General features: G+C 34.9%; 1 protein-coding gene and 1 pseudogene across 1 annotated transcript in view; one reads left to right on the forward strand and one right to left on the reverse strand.

Moving 5' to 3' along the window:
• The window catches only part of LOC130826863 (probable NAD(P)H dehydrogenase (quinone) FQR1-like 3), a 4,905-nt gene extending 72 nt beyond the window's left edge, over window positions 1-4,833 (forward strand). Inside the window, exons 1-4 of the mRNA XM_057692465.1 lie at window positions 1-26; window positions 139-232; window positions 2,937-3,202; window positions 4,318-4,833. The exon at window positions 1-26 is cut by the window's left edge and continues 72 nt beyond it. Of these exons, the coding sequence (XP_057548448.1) occupies window positions 1-26; window positions 139-232; window positions 2,937-3,202; window positions 4,318-4,543 (612 nt within the window). The 3' untranslated portion in view covers window positions 4,544-4,833. The remainder of the gene's footprint in view (window positions 27-138; window positions 233-2,936; window positions 3,203-4,317) is intronic.
• Window positions 4,834-5,752: 919 nt separating this feature from the next.
• Window positions 5,753-14,753, reverse strand: LOC130826458 (protein FAR1-RELATED SEQUENCE 5-like; annotated as a pseudogene).
• Between the last annotated feature and the right edge of the window lie 94 nt (window positions 14,754-14,847).

Below are 14,847 nucleotides of genomic sequence, written 5' to 3' on the forward strand. Positions count from 1 at the left end.
ATGTCTACCACTAAAGTTTACATAGTGTTAGCTTCCTCTCTCCTCTCCAATCTTTGTTCTGTTCTTAATTAATGTAAAATTAACCCAATCCCTAACAACTTATGTTATAATCCCTTTATTTCTTCTGTTTTTGTCCAGGTTTTACTCTTTATATGGGCATGTGGAAACTATGGCTAGAGAAGTTCACAGAGGAGCTGCTTCTGTTGATGGTGTTGAAGCTTCATTGTGGCAGGTAGGTGCTAATCAATTATCCTCGTTTTTTAGCTTTCAATTTTCTTTTTTTTAAATTAAGTAATTATCTAGAGGCAAAAATTTCTGTTGATTATATAATTGAGGGGTTTCAATTGAAAAATTGAATTGAGTTTGCATTCAATCTGACAATTAAAGGCCAAACCTATTTTTAATGTTATCTTCTGTGTGGGGAAGGGTGGATGCGTATGCCCCCCATATTCATACCCCTAAAATTTCATTCCTGCCACCTACACAACTCCCTAATCGGCTAGAATTTTCATACCCATACCTGCCCGTCTTAATAATCATTTAAACCCATCTCTAATTTGTTTATACCATACAATGTAATAATGTAAGATTAGTATTCTTAATTTTTTGTCAATACTTTTATAAAAAATTAGTACATTGTAGATATGATGCGGCCGGCTATGGGGTTGGCGAGTGGTTATGGGGCTGGCGATGTGGGTATGGGGCTGGTAAGCCCTATACCCACCGCCTATCCACTACCCATACTCACCCTCTACGGCTCTAACTACTAAAATTTTTACCCATACTCGCCCCAGCTAGGACGGATGTAGTGCGGAATGCGTATAATTACAACCACCTAAGCTCCCTACTTATGTGGTAAAGGTAGAGGTGGTTCATAAGAGAAATGGCATGTGTTCAATGCAGACTAGGTCGAGTAAGAGTTAGGAGATGTATTTGCTGGTTGCTGGTTGCTGGTTGGGTCATACAGGTCATGGGTAGCGCGTCAATTAATTATATGGCGGGTCATTGGTGGGCTTATTATCTTAAAATCAATTTTACAGCAAGCATAACATAACAAGTGAGACAAGCATTAATTCATATTTTGAATTCACACTCCTCATGAAATAGCCAAGAAATAGCCCCAAATGGACCATTATATGCTTTTTCAATTTGCGATAGGTGAGGAGATTAATAAATCATGTGACAATGAGATTAACACATAACTATATCTAATGGAAATGTTTTGGCCATTTGACCTCATTGAAAAATCATTAATTCGCTTTTGAATTTGAGATTAGCTCGAAATGGTCTTTAAGTAGCCCAAAACTGACCAACTTTTTCATTTAGTAATTCACAAGGTGATTAGTGAATTATGTAACAAGGAGACAAACATATAATACTTAAAGGAAATGTTTTGGCCATTTCACTGCATTGGAAAATAAAATTGAACAACAAAGAAAAGGAAAACAGGAAGACCCAATCAAAACATAAACATAAAGAAGGAAGAAAAACTATTACAATGCGCACCAATATTGAACTTTTAAATTCTAGAGAAAAAGAGTCCAAATTAGAATTATGGTTTGTCAGGTAGGTATTCAAGGTATGTTAAGTGAGTGTTTATCTTTATCTGTGTTTCTTAGCTTTCTTTTTTTATAACTTTGGGCCAACCCACAAAAATGATGTCTCAAAGAGACCTTCTCTCTCAACAATTTGAGACTTTGAATTAGTAGTAGCCATATGATTTTTTGGATCAACCCATTATTGACCTTTTTTGACACATTGTTTACCCTTTAATCAAAGCCTAATTATGACTCACCCCACTAAGACCTCGATTATTATAACTTAGCACCCATGACCAGATGGACCGACGTGTCCTATTAAGCACCTCTTGTGGTAAGGGATGCTCTCATTATAATTACAATTATAATTTTTTCGATTTGTTTGCATATTGTAGCTCAATTTGTGTCCATTGCACTAATTGATTTGATGTCTATGCAAAATTTTTTGAGAAGAACAAATTGAAGTAAGGAATCCCACATATTCATTGTTTTCCAAGGATTACTTACTTAACGTTAACATACATGCATCTAACTCTATCCTATTTTAGATATTGAAACTTTTAAAATATGTTTGGATAATGTTTTAGTTGTTACAATCGCCACATTGCTCTTGTTGCTGTATCAATATTCCGTTACCGCGATGTTGGCCGTTACCGTATTTTGCACTATGGAAGAAGATGAGGAAGGAAGGGACGAGACGGGAAGGGAAAGGTAGGGGATGGGTAATTAGTGTGTTTTCCTTACAAATTATTCCATTGTTGGAAGGATTTGTTTTGTTCTAAATATGAAGGAGTTTCTCCTCCTATTTTCTTTCCCTCCAATTTCCATCCTTCCCCAATTGGTATTTTGTTCTTAAAATCTTTCATGAATGAGCAAAACGTATAGAAATAGATTGGCACTTCATTAGAGAAAAAGTTGTGGAAGGTTTATTACAATTATCCTTTCTTCCTACGAAAAATCAAATTGCTTATCTATTTACAAAATTTCTAGCCCCAGTACATTTAAACATTTACAAAAATTCCATGCACAAACTACGAAGCTTCCAAACAGGGTTGGACACATGGGATAATCTAGTTCTAGGCCTACCTAGATTATTTCCCCAAGTCATTTAAATATTAATTCTATCAATATCAAATTGTGTAACATATAGCACAAAAAACATTTTTACTGAGTTGCTTGTATTAGTATGCATTCAAGAATGAGTGTTCGGCCTATTCTATAGTAGTATCTTGGATTCGTCCTATCCGAGAAGGCCATATTTTGATAATTGACTAGCTTTCTATTGAATTGAGTGAAGGATTATTGTTATTCTACTCTGGTCAGAAGGTTTCTTAGAGATGTTAGGGTCATTTTTGATTTTTGTATTGTGTTTCCAATAATTAGTAGCTGTTTGAATAGGTACCTGAGACACTTCCAGAAAGGGTATTGGAAAAGATGAAGGCTCCTTCAAAACCAAATGATGTAGAAGTAATTAAACCAGAACAATTGGTGGATGCAGATGGCTTACTTTTTGGGTTTCCTTCTCGATTTGGAATGATGCCTGCTCAATTTATAGCGTTTTTTGAAGCTACACATGAGTTATGGGCATCTCAATCACTTGCTGGTAAACCTGCCAGCATCTTTTGGAGCACTGGCTTCTATGGTGGAGGCCAAGAGAACTCTGCGTAAGTTTCCCTTGAAACTCTTAATTGATCCAGATAACATAAAGCCATTTTGTTTTCCTATTGATGTACTGCAGCATAGTTGATACAATTGGTCTTTACGTAATTGATACAACATTGTCGAATAGATCATTGATGCATCTTTACTTAATTATAGCTTCACAAGCCAATATTATGCTTACTGTCTTATGAGATCTAGTTCATTTACAACATGTTTATGTTGGTATGTATTAGTGGGAATAATAATGAAAATATAATGTACTTTGGTTATGAAAACTAATTGACAAGGTTTAAGGCTATGTTACTCGAACTCTTCATTTGGCTTCACGTATCCGTGTCCAATCCTTGATGCTCGGACATTGGTATGGCACTTGGACACTTTATTTTAAGCGTAAAATTGAATATTTAGACGTATCTGACACTCGGACACGTACCAGTATCTTACATCAGTAACTAAGTCCATGTAACATAGGTTTAAGGTCATGCTTGTCGTAGTCTAGTCATTTTTTTCTTCACTAATTCTATCTCATTCATTACTATTTGAAAAAGCAATATTATTTGGCAATGAAAATTGTGAAGAAAAAAACTTGTTTGAAGATGAGAGCTTCATACAATGCGAATGAGAAAGAAAATTTCATCAATTAGCACTAAAACCCATTTCCATTACCTCCATTTTAAGCCATTAACCAAACGAAGCGGTGGGGTGTGCTTGATGAGCTTGTCAGTTCGCTTAGTGCTCAAATCAAGAAGCCAACAAGGTTGCTGACGTGCCTTGCTGGAAGAGCTTGCAAGTAGCATTTTCTGTGTATGTTTTAAGTTTGAAAACTTAAGTTATTGACCTGTAGAAGTATATGATTGCAATTTGCAAAGGTCACATGGGAATCAGATTTTATTTGATCCCACTCCCAAGAAGAATATTTAGAATTGGGTCTTTGCGTTTTAGCTGATTATGTTTATAGTTGGGATGAAAGCTTTGACGTTGTATTGGGTCTTAACGTGATTCTTCGATTCTGATTTTCAACAATAGAGGCAGTAATTTATGGTTTCTGCACCGTAATGAGAGTATCAAGTGCTGTTTGGCGCGACTTTTATACTAATCTAATAGCTTAATTTGGCAGTTTGACAGCGGTAACACAATTGTCACACCATGGTATGCTATATGTTCCTCTGGGATACACCTTCGGGGATGGCATGTTTGAGATGAGCGAGGTTAAGGGTGGGTCTTCGTATGGGGCAGGAACATTCGCAGGAGATGGATCTCGTCAGCCAACTGAGCTAGAGCTTCGGCAGGCATTTTACCAAGGAAAGTATGTTGCTGAAATAGCCAAGAAGCTCAAGAACTAAACCACTCTTTGCTGTGATCGGCGTCTCCTTGGTCATCATCGTACATAGATAAACAACGAGAAACACTAAATGTAAACTTACAAACTCCAATTTCATATTTGTACTTAAGCATAAATCAGCACAGGTTGGTGTAGTTGATAAGGGAATACACCTTGTGGCTCTAACTCTCTAGTCTCGACAACTAAGGTACTCGGGTGCGATTCTATATTATCCGAGGGAAATGTGTATTGGAATGTGCTGAACTATACCAATACTATAATAAAGATCAAAATCTTCCATTTGATGCAGCATTCATATTGTTTGAATACTATAATTCATTATGATTTCAGGTAGTTTTGGATATCCACATAGTTTAAAGTTCCATATCCTTATTCTCTTCAAATTTTTGTTGTGCAACAGCGAAAGCAAAGATCGAAAAAACAATACCGAAAGCAATAAAAATTCAAACAAACAATAAAGAAATCACACTAAAAAATTAACGTGATTTACTATCAACATGATAGCTACATCTACCGACATCGAGAATAATTACAACATGAACATGAGAAGTCACAACAATGGCTCTCCAAGCTTTTTCTCTCTCTTAGTTTTCTCACTTTATGTTGCATCACCTAATTCTAATTATAAGAGGGATTTATATAGTATGTCATTTAATAAAAAGAAATTAGGTTTAATGTTACAAAGTAACCACCCATAATTACATCATGGGAACAAGGAGTATCCACCACAACGTCATGGGAACATGGAGTAACCACCCCTAATCATCATGGACAAATAAAGTAACCGCTCAAAAACTTATAACACCTTTTGACCCAAACTTTATTTCATCACCTTCAACCCTATCTTAGACTCGATTCGAGTTATAAAATTACAATATTTTTTTTTAGGTGTTCTTCCAATTTTTGTGGGTCATTACTCATTATATATAGATTGTAAATTACTTTAAGGTTTTCTTCCCATCTTTGTGAGTGAAGAAGATTAATGAACAAAAACTTAAAATTTAATTGTTACCCAACAACAGCAACATCAAATGCAATAATCGCCCAACAAACGAAAATAACAGTCAAAGAAATGCCATGGGAGAGTTAAGAATTGAGATTAATAATATTTATAATTTTTATGTGTGGGTTTTAATTGAGAAAATATTGGGGTTTTGATTTCGGAGGGAATAAATAAGGGGAGGGATTAACAATCCTATGACTTGTACTTTCACTCTGTTCTTTTTTTATCTTTGATCGCATCCTTCTTTATGTGTATCTGTTGTCGTCTTTTTTTCTTCTTTAGGTCCTGCTCATAGTCCTTATGAGCGGGATACACTGAGTATGATGATGATACACCAAATCCAAACAATCAGATTCATCTTTATCTTATATCTTTCTCTAAAAATCTATCTTATCCTTTGACCTCTCCCTAGACCCATTGTTTAATGCATTTCACATATTCAAACTAGAGCTGATCATAATGATCGCTCGCTAGTCTGATAAGTGTAGTTATTTACACGAATTAATACTACTATTCACTCTTTTTACAATGATTTTTAGGACGAATTGCTGGTTTTAATTTTAAATTTGCATATTTTTGTCTTATAACCATAATTGTGTATTAGATTGAAGTTTTATTAGATCCTACAGAGTAATAAGAGGGTGAATATTTAGAGAAATAGCCTAAGACCACTAACAACAAAAGAAGAAAAGTACCAATGACCTTAAGAAGAGAAAAGCCTGAAGTCGCAGCTTCAATAAGATCAAAGCCATGACTCGCTGCCAACAAAATCAAGCATCATACGAAAGAAGGAAAGTGACGAGTCACCGCTTTTGCCTGACAAAAAGCGATGACTCGTTGTTAGTTACTGGTAGGGGTGTTCAAAATCGGATATCGGGTCGATTCAAATCCGAAAATTCGGATTCCCGGTTTTTCGGATTGTGAAAATCACTATCTGGTCTGCTTTGAAAAAACCGGATACCCGATTTAATCCGGATCGGATATCGGATATCTGGTTTTCAAACTTTTATTTTTTGTCTTTTTTTAAAAAAATTTATGTTTTTTTTTCACATAAATATTTAATCTCATTTTGTTTTCCTTTTTAATCAAGTTTTTTTTTTAACTTTGAATACAAATCATTTTGAAAATATTATTTGATTTTCAAAAGTCTAAATTAATTATACAACTCACTTATAATTGAGAATTGCACGCATTATTAAATTTAACAACCTAAACAAAAAATTTTGTGAAAAATATTTATATATTTTAAAAAGAAAAATATAAAATGTTTAATTTGGTCATGATTTTGAGAAAGAAATGTACAGCAGTGTTTTGTGCATTGAAAGCCAAAGTTGGCATTGATGTGGAAACTAGGTGTGCTATGAGGAACACTGCTCTAACAATGTGGTGTGTGGTGTGGTAATATGTAAATTCTCTTGTGGGATTACCTGCAATGTTATAAGATTTAATGATTTTATAAAATTATTGTCAAATAACACACTTGAAAAGAGGATTACCAAGGTTTTCTCTCCCAGCTTCTCTTGTCCAACGTTTGAGAATATATTGTTCTGGAATTAACTTAATATTCATCACTTCTAAAGCTTTCAGTAGTGCATGATTGCATAGAATGACATGAGTTTCAAACTTAGAACAATCACAAGAAACTACATTATGTATAGTATCAATGAGACAATTCTCTCCTTGGTGTTGTTGACATTGGCAATTCTATATACATGTTTTGAATGTTTTTGTTTATGTTCTATGACATAAGCCCCTAGAAATTCTTCATACTCCTCTTGAAACTCCCCAAATATACATGGACTACTATAAACATTGCTAGCTTGTACAAGCATTGGTGCCTTTTTCATTTTCAGTATTGGCAACTTATCTATGGAATCTTTTTCTGCTTCTGATTCATTGTAACGTTTTCCATTCACTGCCCTTTCAAATTGTGTGAAAAATTTCATCAAGTTTAAATCAGATTTTAAGTCAGGAGTTGTTTACATACCTGCAGTGAAATTTGTACGAACATAAGCCCAAGCCCACTTTTCTTTGACTTTAAAAATGTAGTGTAGCCAAGAATCTGTTGGAACCTTAATACTTCACAAGCAAATCATTCCAAGCCTCGATAAACTCTTCTTGTGTTTCATAATGATCAATGCAAGCTTCAACATCTCTAGCAATTCAGAACCCGTTTTATAAAGATGGTTCATATGTCTTAAAGCATTTTCTCTTATATGCCACGTGCATAAGCCATGAAATGTGATCACACTAGCCATAGCTGCATCTTGATCGGTCAGAATAGTAGTTGGCCTTTTCCCTCCAATGGCTTTATGAAAAGTTTCATCAAATAGCAATGTTGCTCCAAAAACCATTGTTTGCCTATGATTATTGTAACCAAAAAATACTCCTAAAGGTGTGTAATTGTCATTAGTCTTATATGTGGTGTTTAAAGTGATGACATCTCCATAACATTGGTAGTCATTGATCATTTGAGTATTAGCCCAGAATATATTAGTTGTTTGTCCATCTGCATCCATTTGGAACTCATAAAAGAATGGTGGATCTTCATTTAATTGACTTTTGAAATACATGAACAATGCTCCAACTTCTCCAAACCTCAATGATTTTTTTTTTTTGTTCTAAGATAGTTTTTGAAGTCTCTTTTTGTGAAAGCTAGACAATTTATTCCCCCTGCTTGTTTAGCCATGAATTCATGTTGTTCTTGGTCCAGATTCACTTGCCATATCAATTTGTGATGCTTGAGATTCAATGATGTGTCGATGATATTAGAATATTAGAATATCTTAGAATAATATCTCTATGATTTTTTGCATATTTTTGTATATCTTTGTGATTATGTAGAATATTAGGAAAATATTTAGTTTCCTAAAGTATAATAGCAATCTTGTATATATTGACATTAATCTTAATGAGAAAGGCAACCCGAGTCATTCTTACATGGTATCAGAGCATATTTCTTTTCCAGTTCATGTAGAATAATGCTATTGTTGTCGGTAATGGTAATTTAATTCCAGTTCATGGTCACGGGCATATTTCTTTTCCTTCCTCCCAAAAATCCCTTACCCTTAAAAATGTTTTACATGCTCCTAAACTCATTAAAAACCTTATTTCTGTTCGTAAATTCACTCATGATAATATGGTTTCTGTTGAGTTTGATCCTTTTGGCTTCTCTGTGAAGGATTTGGCCACAAGGAGCATCGTTCTGAGATCTAATAGCACGGGTGATCTTTATCCTTTTCCTTCTACTCATGGAGCTTCTCCTTCGTCTTCCACATCATCGGCCTTTTCCGCTATTTCTTCTAGTATTTGGCATTCTCGTTTAGGACATCCGGGCAATGCGATTTTAAGTTCCTTGTATTCTTCCCGTTTAATTCAATGTAATAAAAATTCTCATTTTGTTTGTCATTCTTGTCCTTTAGGGAAACACATTCATTTACCTTTTGTTAATTCTATGTCTATGAGTACTAAACCATTTGATATTATTCATAGTGATTTGTGGACATCTCCTATTTCTAGTCCATCGGGTTATAAATACTATGTTCTTTTTCTTGATCATTATACTAATTTTTTGTGGACTTTTCCTTTAATTCACAAATCTCAAGTTTATGATGTCTTTGTGAATTTCAATGCTTTTGTTAACACCCAATTTGAGCTTAACATCAAATCTTTCCAATGCGATAACGGGGGTGAATTTGACAATAATATGTTTCGTCAATTTTGTATTAGTCGGGGCATTTCACTTCGTTTTTCTTGTCCTTACACATCTTCTCAAAATGGCAAATCCAAACGCAAAATTCGCTTCATAAATAACATCATTCGCACTCTTTTGTGTCATGGTTCTCTTCCCCCGTCTATTTGGCCTCACGCCTTAAACACGGCCACTTACCTCATCAATATTCTTCCGTCTAAACTTCTTGGTAATCTTACTCCCACTCATGCTCTATATCGCAAATCTCCTACATATACTCATTTACGGCTTTTTTGGGTGTTTATGTTTTCCTCCTTTTTCATCTAATACTATCCACAAACTTCAACCACGCTCCGCTCCATGTGTATTTTTAGGATATCCCTCTTCTCATAGGGCTTACAAGTGCTATGATCTCTCATCCCGCAAAATCATTATATCTCGCCATGTTCTTTTTGATGAGGCCACATTCCCTTTTTCTCAATCTCCTTCCCCGTCTCCCCAAAATTACCAATTCTTAGATGATACTATTAATCTTCGTTTGCTTGTCACAACCCAAACAACCAAGCAATCATCTACTGGGCCTGCTTCTCCATCCAGCCCATCATTCCAATCCCTTACCCAGCACCAGCAGCTCCCTATTGGGCCTGCTACCAGCCCGTCATACTCCTCCTCCCCTATCCAGCACCCACCACCTACTGGCCCTGCTCCCAGCCCATTAGCATCTTCCTCCAGCCCATCAGACTCTTCTCCATGCTTTCAATCCACTTCTGGGCCTGCTTCCATTTCCGGCCCAGCAGCTCTGCCAACCCCCTCTTTTACCTCTACTGGGCCTGCCTCACGCAGCCTAGTACCTTGCAAACCCAATATTTCCACCCTTTCTTCTACCACATCTTTACCCTCACCACCCGGTATGGTTACGCGTAGTAAACATGGTATTTTCAAACCCAATCCTAAATACTATTCCCAAGCGTCATCCGTTTCCTTTTCTCCCTTACCCAAATCTCCCCTTCATGCCCTTCGTGACCCGAACTGGAAGTTAGCCATGCAAGAAGAATTTGATGCCTTAATCGAAAATCACACTTGGTATCTGGTACCTCGTCCTCCTAATGCTAATATCATTCGGTCCTTGTGGGTGTTTCGTGTCAAGACCAAGTCCGATGGTTCTTTTGAGCGCTATAAAGCGCGTCTTGTTGATGATGGTAAATCTCAAAGGGAAGGCATTGATTGTGATGAGACTTTTAGTCCAGTTGTGAAACCTGCTTCTATTCGCATTGTTTTAAGTATTGCTCTTTCCAAGTCTTGGTCTATTTATCAGCTAGATGTTAAGAATGCTTTTCTACATGGTCATTTGACTGAGACTGTTTACATGCATCAGCCTCTGGGTTTTCGTGATCCTACTCGTCCTGATCATGTTTGTCTTCTTCGTAAGTCTCTTTATGGTCTCAAACAGGCTCCTCGTGCTTGATACCACCGGTTTGCCACTTTTGCAACTACTATTGGATTTTCTAACAGCATTTCTGATAATTCCCTGTTTGTTTATTGTCATGGCTCTGATATTGCTTATCTTCTGTTATATGTGGACGATATTATTCTTACAACTTCTTCTGATTCACTACGTGAGTCCCTTATGTCCAAACTTAGCTCTGAGTTTGCCATGAAGGATTTGGGTCCTCTTAATTATTTCTTGGGTATTGCTGTTAATCGCACTTCTACGGGCCTCTTTCTCTCTCAATAACTGTATGCCTCAGAAATTCTTGAAAAAGCTGGCATGTCTCAATGTAATCTTGTTGCTACTCCTGTTGCTACCTCCGGCAAACATTGTGCTAATGCTAGTTCTTCTTGTAACGATCCTACCTTGTATCGTAGCTTAGCTGGAGCTTTGTAGTATCTTACTTTCACCCGCGCCGATATTTCATATGTCGTTCAGCAAGTTTGCCTTTATATGCATGATCCTCGCATTGAACATATGGCTGCTATTCATCGTATTCTTCGCTATGTCAAGGGCACTCTTCATTATGGTCTGCAGTTTTATCGTTCTAATATTTTGACTCTTTTGTCCTATACCGATGCTGATTGGGGTGGCTGTCCCGACACTCGCCGCTCCACTTCTGGTTACTGTGTTTTTCTGGGTGATAATTTAATTTCCTGGTCAGCTAAACGCCAAGCTACTGTTTCCAAGTCTAGTGCTGAAGCTGAATATCGTGGAGTTGCTAATGTTGTTTCTGAAACTTGCTGGATTCGCAATTTACTTCTTGAGCTGCACTGTCCTATTACCACAGCTACTCTTGTCTATTGCGACAATATTAGTGCCGTTTATTTAGCTGGTAATCATGTCCATCATCAGCGCACTAAGCATATTGAGATCGACATTCACTTTGTTCGTGAAAAAGTCAAACGTGATGATGTTCGGGTACTTCATAATCCATCTCGTTATCAGATTGCTAACATTTTCACCAAAGGCCTTCCTCAAGTATTATTTGATGATTTTCGTTCCAGTCTCAGCGTCTCCAAACCTCCCGATTCGACTGCGGGGGTGTATTAGAATATTAGAATATCTTAGAATAATATCTCTTTGATTTCTTGCATATTTTTGTATATCTTTGTGATTATGTAGAATATTAGGAAAACATTTAGTTTCCTAAAGTATAATAGCAATCTTGTATATATTGACATTAATCTTAATGAGAAAGGCAACCCGAGTCATTCTTATAGGTGAGAATTCAGCATGTGCACAAATTGAAGTGGTTGGAGAGGATGATTATGTTTAGCCATAAATATAACAACCTTATAATATTCCAGCTTTTCGATCAAGGGAAATCACCATTTTTGCGGGACAATGAGTTCTTGTTTCTGTTTGTTTTATAATCTCCCTTATAATGACCTTGTAAACCCTCTTTGCTGCATGTAAAGTTTTTTGATGTCAAAACTCCATCCTTCTTACTAATATTTCTTTACTCTGGAGACGAATGCTAATATTTCTTGAGAAAATATATACTTTATAATACTAACAACTTTTTTTAATGATTTATTACAGGTTTCAATCAAATTGCAAACAAAGGATGATAGTTATAACCATTTTATTACTTCCATAGTTAATATAAAACTTTTAGTTCTATATTTCTATTTTATTTTAAATTTATGCCTCTACAATTATACGGGAGTGCAATTTTGTATTATGGAGAACAATTATTTTTGTTGGGTATCAAAATTTGAATATAGCTTGTAGTATGAACACATTACCTTTCAAGTTTTGTAGGGATGTATTAAATGTTGAAGAATCTTAAATTGGCAGCCTTGGAGAAGAATTACCCCATCCTTAAATTTCGCCACCTTTTTCATTTTATCGCCACTCTCCTGAGGAAATTACGGATTTGCCTATGAATTTTTAAAAAATTACGATTTTACCATTGAACTTAAAATTCCCTATATATACCACAATCTCACTAAAATTTTTCTTACCACACTTATAAACCAACTTACAAAAGCAAACTGTTGGAGAAAAAACTCAGTTTAATCCGCAAACAATTAATCGAGGTAATTTTTTTTCGAATGTAATTAATTTAAATTTACAAACGCAAAAAAATTTAAATTGAACCTCCCAGATCTAGGCAATTGGACCCCGGTTCAATCGCCCAAAAAGTGGCGATTGAACCGGGGTCCAATCGCCCAGATCTGGGTGATTCAATTAAAATTTTTTTTTTTCGTTTGTTTTTGAATAATTATTATAATTTTTAATGATATTATTATTATTATTATTATTATTATTATTATTATTATTATTATTATTATTATTATTATTATTATTATTACTGTTATTATTAATAATTTTATTATTATTGTTATTATTGTTGTGATTGTTATTATTTTTATTATTAAATATATATTTATGTTTTGATTTTTAATTTATTAATGTAAATATGTTTGTTATAATTATTATTATTATTTTTATTTTTAATAACTTTTTTATATTATTTTTATTATCATTGTTATTATTGTTGGTTTTTTTTCGAATGTAAATTATTTAAATTTAAAAAAAAATTAAAATGAATCGCTCAGATCTGGGCGATTCATTTTATTTTATTTTTTTCGTTTCTTTTTGATAATTATTATTATTTTTTTTAATTTTATTATTGTTGTTATTATTATTATTACTGTTATTATTATTAATTTTTTTATTATTTTTGTGACTGTTATTATTTTTATTATTAAACTATTATTTTTCTTTTAATTATTAATTTACTATTTAAAATATATTTATTATAATTAATATTATTATTATTATTATTATTAAACTTTGTATGTTGTCTGGAAAATTATTTTTATTATTGGTGTTGTTTGGTTTTTTTTTTCTTTTTTCTTTCCAATTTTTGTTTTTTAGAATAATAATTATTGTTTTTATTTTTATTATTATTATTATTATTATTATTATTATTATTATTATTATTATTATTATTATTATTATTTTTACTATTATATTATTATTATAGTGGTTGTTATTATTATTATTGTTATTATATTATCTTTTAATTTTATTTATAATTACTTTTTTTGTTATTAGTGTTATGATTATTGTTATTATTTGTGTTATTATTGTTATGATTATTATTAATGTTATTATTTTTGTTAATGTTGTTATTATTTTTATGATTATTTTCAATTTAGAAAATTAATATTGTTTTTTGTTCATGTGGTTAATGTAATATAATGTTTGATTATGTTCATTTATTATTAATATTTAATGAAATTGTCAAAAATTGTAGTAAATGGCTGGTAATCAAGGAAAAGAAAAGAGTTTTTTTAGACAATTGTAGAGAGGTAATAGTTCTAGGCTTACCTTACTCAGAGGGGACCCGCATGAGAGGGGGGTAACGGGTTCTACTAGGAGGGCTAGGCAGGAAGAGACTGCCAGACACAGTATTGCCTAAAGGTTGAGTGCGCTAGACCTAGTCCAAACCCCTCTTGATGACCAGTCCAGCAGCATCCAGAGTAGTTGGGGTGTTTCAAGTGATGATGATAATGATGCTGATGATGTTCAATACGAAGCTTCTGATTCTCGCCCATTGGACTGGACTGTTGTTCGAGGGCTCGAGGGGAGATTCGCACGTGGCGGCCCTAGTTCTTCTACCGCATCTGAGCGCGCAGGACGTAGTTTCGTCGATAATGAGCCGCCACGAGAGAGCAGACCCTCACAGTCCGCTAACACGGACTGGTTAGTCACATCGCCCCAGCCCGGGGGGCCGACAGATACGCGAATGATCCCTAGCTATGGCGGGCACATACCTAAACTTATTTTCGATGGCTCCGAGCATACGCCTTCGATTCTGGATTGTCGTATTAGGAAGAGGCCGGTGGAGTCCATCATCCGACTGAGGGATATGTCCGATGCGCTAAACGATGTTCTACCTGCCACTTCCCTCGGCCGACTACCAGACATTATGCACCAGCACATCGACTGGGCTTTGATATCGACGTTCGTGGAGAGGTGGCAGCAGGATACGAACACCTTCCGCATGCCATGGGGGAAATGACGATTATGTTGCACGACGTGCAACGCATACTGGGCATTTATATTGAAGGTTCTCTGCCGGCTGAGCCTTCTGAGGTGGAGTGG

This window comes from Amaranthus tricolor, chromosome 11 (genome assembly GCF_026212465.1).
Source record: "Amaranthus tricolor cultivar Red isolate AtriRed21 chromosome 11, ASM2621246v1, whole genome shotgun sequence".
NCBI classification, from domain to species: Eukaryota; Viridiplantae; Streptophyta; class Magnoliopsida; order Caryophyllales; family Amaranthaceae; genus Amaranthus; species Amaranthus tricolor.